This window comes from Empidonax traillii, unplaced genomic scaffold (assembly GCF_003031625.1).
Source record: "Empidonax traillii isolate 1590-97213 ecotype Southwest subspecies unplaced genomic scaffold, ASM303162v1 scaffold1283:size300302, whole genome shotgun sequence".
Lineage (NCBI taxonomy): Eukaryota > Metazoa > Chordata > Aves > Passeriformes > Tyrannidae > Empidonax > Empidonax traillii.
The window spans coordinates 283,591-287,675 of record NW_020956476.1 but is presented as its reverse complement, the minus strand read 5'-3'; the positions used below and the strand labels follow the sequence as shown (position 1 = coordinate 287,675).

Sequence of the window (4,085 nt, the reverse complement as noted above, 5' to 3'; positions counted from 1 at the left end):
AACAAATCCTTGATAAAACGGGAATGATCGGGGCACGGTCCTGGGGTTGATGTAGGTGGTGGTGGTTTTTTTTAATTTTATTTGTTTTGTTTTCCTGTGCGATGACTTTGATTCTCCCACTTGCAAATAAAGCAGGCGGCGAGCAGATCTGCAGCTCTACCTTGAGCGACCGAGGAGCTGAAGGGGGGGATGCACAGGTAGAGCAAAGCCCATCTCTGGCCAGCGAATCGGGGTAAACCGGGAGAGGCAAAAACCCCGAGCAAGCCCAGAGCCAAGTGGAGCTTTTAGGGTGACGGGGAATTGCTCGAGACTTTCGGTGTTACCCTCTCCAGCCTTGGAACTTTGCAGAAATAGGTGTTTTGAGGTGGGGACGGGCTCCAAGCGGGGGATGTGAACCTTGCACACCTCCGGGGCACCCTCACAGCCCAGCTTTGCCCTCGCCAGAAACCCCCCCTACATCCTGATCGGTAGCAATCAATAAACTCAGCTTTTGATCGTAACCCAAGGCTCTTTTTTTAGCCATAAAAGGTCGGGCATAGATTTGGTATTAACAAAAAAACGCAAGAGGGCACAATGCGGTGCCGGACACCGGAGGAGATCGGGATTTAGCAAAGGATCAGGGAAATACTTCGATTTTCCATTTATCTTCCGAATACGGAGCTTTTGCAGAAAGGAGAGAGGGGAAAGATGCACTAGATGCAAAGGGGTGGTTGGGTTCAATCGAGCGCAGCTTTCCTGAGCAGGGAGTGCTAATCTATGGTAATTAGACGAGCACCAACCGAAATAAGTTGTCAAAACCGATTTTTTCTGATATAGCAAATCTAACTTAATCAACCCGGCGGGATCGCGTCCTTGCAAAGTTCTCACAAAAAACTTTTTATTTCTTTTTTTTTTTTCCCTCCCACCTCCCCCCCTCCCTGGTTTTATTTAACTCTAGTGAAGTACCCGGACATTTTAGGACGATTTGCAAACACGAGGGGTTTTAAGTTTTCCGAATGCAAATGATTAACTCTCCCCCCTCACTCCCCCCCACTGACAGCGGGTATTTGTCCGCGTTCTATATGTGTAAATATATATAGGCGCGCAGACGGGCGCTCGCACACCCCCGCGCTGAGCTCCGGGGGAGGGAGGAAGGGAGGGGGGGAACACACGTTTATTTATTTATGAAGCTCCGAGCGCGCCGGGAATGTTTCTTTCGGCAGATATTATATATTTGGTTAAGGGGGTGCATTTCTGTTGTTTAAAAGGGAGGGAAAAGGGGGTGGATGGTTTGTTCTTAGGGTCCCTGGTGCAATCTCAGCTCCTCATGGGTGCTATTTTGCAACCTCAGGCGCCTGCTATTGGTCAGCCCATGATCAGATGGTTGTATTTCCTTGTGTCCCTCGCTGGCACCACGCCATCTCCCTTCAGCTAAAACCCAATCTCCGATATACTACTAATAGCTAAACCACTTGGACTATAAAACACAACAAATCATAAAGCCGGGAAAGGACGGCGAGGCTCCTTCCAATGAGTTCTTATTTTGTCAACTCGACCTTCCCGGTGAGTCTGGCGGCGGGGCAGGAGCCCTTCCTGGGACAGATCCCGCTATATCCCTCGGGCTATGCGGATCCTTTGAGGCACTACCCCAGCACCTATGGAGCCACGGGCGTCCAGGAGAAGGGCTATTCCTCCTCTCCCTACTACCAGCAAAGCAACGGAGCCTACAGCCGCGGCTCCGCCTGTGACTATGGGGCCGGCGGCTTTTTCAGGGAGAAGGACCCTGCGTGCGCCCCCCCCAGCCTGGACGAGGTGCCCTTCGCCCCCGAGCCGCGCAAGTCGGACTGCGCGCAGAGCAAAACTGTGTTCGGAGAGAGCGAGGAGCAAAAGTGTTCCGCCCCGGTTTACCCCTGGATGCAGCGGATGAACTCTTGCAATAGTGAGTTTACTCTTTTACAGAAATAAATACATCAATCTCCTCCCCCCCTTTCTTATTTGTTAACCGCCAGAGAGAGAGAGAGCGCGAGCGAGCGAGGGAAGCAGGAATAAGGTTCACTTTAGAGCCCAAACTTCCAGAGGGGAACTTGGGCGACACGAGAGGCTCCAACTTGCTCCTGACACGCACCAAAACTTCCCACCGCTGAAGCATTTTCTCCCAGCAACCCCCCCGAGCTAAAAACTTTGCCCCATATTTAAATCCCAATACAGTATTTCTCTTCCTTCCCCCCCCCCTTTTTTTTCCCCTCTTTTCCACATTCCAGTTTGCGTGTCACTCAGCTACAACGATTTGTCTCTGTCTTTCCCCCACACGCACAGGGAGATATCTTTTCTAAATCAGATCTGGATGACTTTACACACACACACGGACCCACACCCCCACGCAGCTCCCTCTCTCGCTGGCTACCCGATCTGGAGTTAAATAATATAGAAGTGTTTAAATACATGAAGGGAGAGGGTTACATTTTTAATGAAATTCGCACATAATGAAAAGTCTGCCTGGGGAGGATTCTTTTTTTCCCCTGGTGATATATGACTTCTTTAAGTGCTGTTTCCTCAATCAGAATTAAAAGGAAAAAAAAAAAAGAAAAAAAAAGAAAGAAAAAACAAAACAACAAGGTGGGGGGAGAAAGAAAAATAATAGACGTTCGCTACCCTCCTTCCCATGTTTAGATGCATTTGTTGCCTTTTAAGTTCCAAATTGATGTCCATTAGCGCAGGGACATGAAGTGTTGTGTCCTCTTTAATGCAGAGTTTGGGCAGATCGATCCACTTCATTATTGCTTAAATGCTCAGATCTATTACAGTTGCCGGCAGGGTGGAAAATAGCGAGGGCGGGCGAGGGGGGGTGCTGAGAACACCTTGCGATTTTTCATGCCGGAATAAGATAGATCTGGCCCTGTCTCCCCAGCCCTGCTCGGCCGGGCCAGCCCAGCATTAACCCCCCTGCGCGGCCGCGGATCCTCCGCGGCTCCGGCCCGGCCAGGGAATCTCTCTGGGTTTCCCAAGCGAGAGGCTCCAGCTGCAGTTGGCCAGAGCCTTTGGAGGGCAGGGGAGCGGCCACACAGCCCTGTGCGGGGCTGCTGAGCCGGCATCTCCGCGCTCCACTGAACCTCGGGGCTCCCCTTTTTTTTTTTCCTCTCCCGTGTCCTTTATTCCCCTCCTTTCCCCCCCATTTCCCCCTCTATTTGTTTCCTACGTGTCTCCTATTTGTTTCCTATCTTTTTTTGCGGGTGTCCCAGGTTCTTCCTTCGGGCCCAGCGGCCGTCGAGGCCGCCAGACCTACACCCGCTACCAGACTCTGGAGCTGGAGAAGGAATTCCACTTCAACCGCTACCTGACCCGGCGCCGGCGCATCGAGATCGCCCATTCCCTCTGCCTGACCGAGCGGCAGATCAAAATTTGGTTCCAGAACCGCAGGATGAAGTGGAAAAAAGAGAATAAATTGCTCAACTCCTCGCAACTCAGCGCGGAGGAGGAGGAGGAGAAAACGGCGGAGTGAAAGTATTATTTAAAACACACACAGGAAAAAAGAAAAATTTAAAAAAAAAAAAATTAGGGAGTGAGTGAGTGTGTGTGAGAGCCGAGAGGATGAGGGGGGTGTGGGCTGGTTGCGAGGACAGGGAAAACCTGCCCGTTGGTGGGACAAGCCCTCTACAGCAGCGGCAACAGCAGAAAGTTTGGGCCACCAATGCCATGGACTCGTATTCCCAGTGATCTGTCGTGTCCAGAAAAAAAAAATTCAGGCTTCTAGTTGCGTTTTTAATTATTTTTTTTCCCTTCCTAGACCTCCCTTCCCTCCCACTCCACCCCCCCGTCCTCCCTCCGCAATGAAATAATAATAATAATAATAAAAAAGTGAAGAGATAGAGAGAGAAGGAGGGAGAGGAAGGGAAAGAGAAAAGACAAAAAAAAAAAAAAAAAAAAAAAAAAAAAAAAAAAAAAAAAAAAAAAAAAAAAAGGACTCCTAGCCGTGTTTCTACCCTTGGTGTCACTGTTAGTAATCTGCTAACTCTTGTATTTAATGGAAGTGCTGCAATATATGTAATTTGGGGTGTTTATTGTCCTAATTTTGTAAAAATGTTTCATGCACGGTTGACATAGGTTTG

The 4,085-nt window shown here is 49.6% G+C and overlaps 1 protein-coding gene and 1 long non-coding RNA gene across 4 annotated transcripts in view; one reads left to right on the top strand and one right to left on the bottom strand.

Annotated features, from left to right (window-relative positions):
• The window catches only part of HOXB6 (homeobox B6), a 10,663-nt gene extending 6,956 nt beyond the window's left edge, over positions 1-3,707 (top strand). The window contains exons 2-3 of one of the 3 annotated variants that reach the window (XM_027906345.1): positions 1,331-1,918; positions 3,210-3,707. In XM_027906345.1, coding sequence (XP_027762146.1) covers positions 1,510-1,918; positions 3,210-3,478 — 678 coding nt within the window. In that variant the 5' untranslated portion in view covers positions 1,331-1,509 and the 3' untranslated portion in view covers positions 3,479-3,707. Of the gene's footprint in view, positions 1-1,139; positions 1,919-3,209 lie in introns of those variants that run through there. The other 2 variants (XM_027906346.1, XM_027906344.1) reach the window with 2 other exon arrangements.
• LOC114069513 overlaps positions 1-4,085 on the bottom strand; it is a 26,898-nt gene that overhangs the window by 1,235 nt on the left and 21,578 nt on the right. The window lies entirely within an intron of this gene.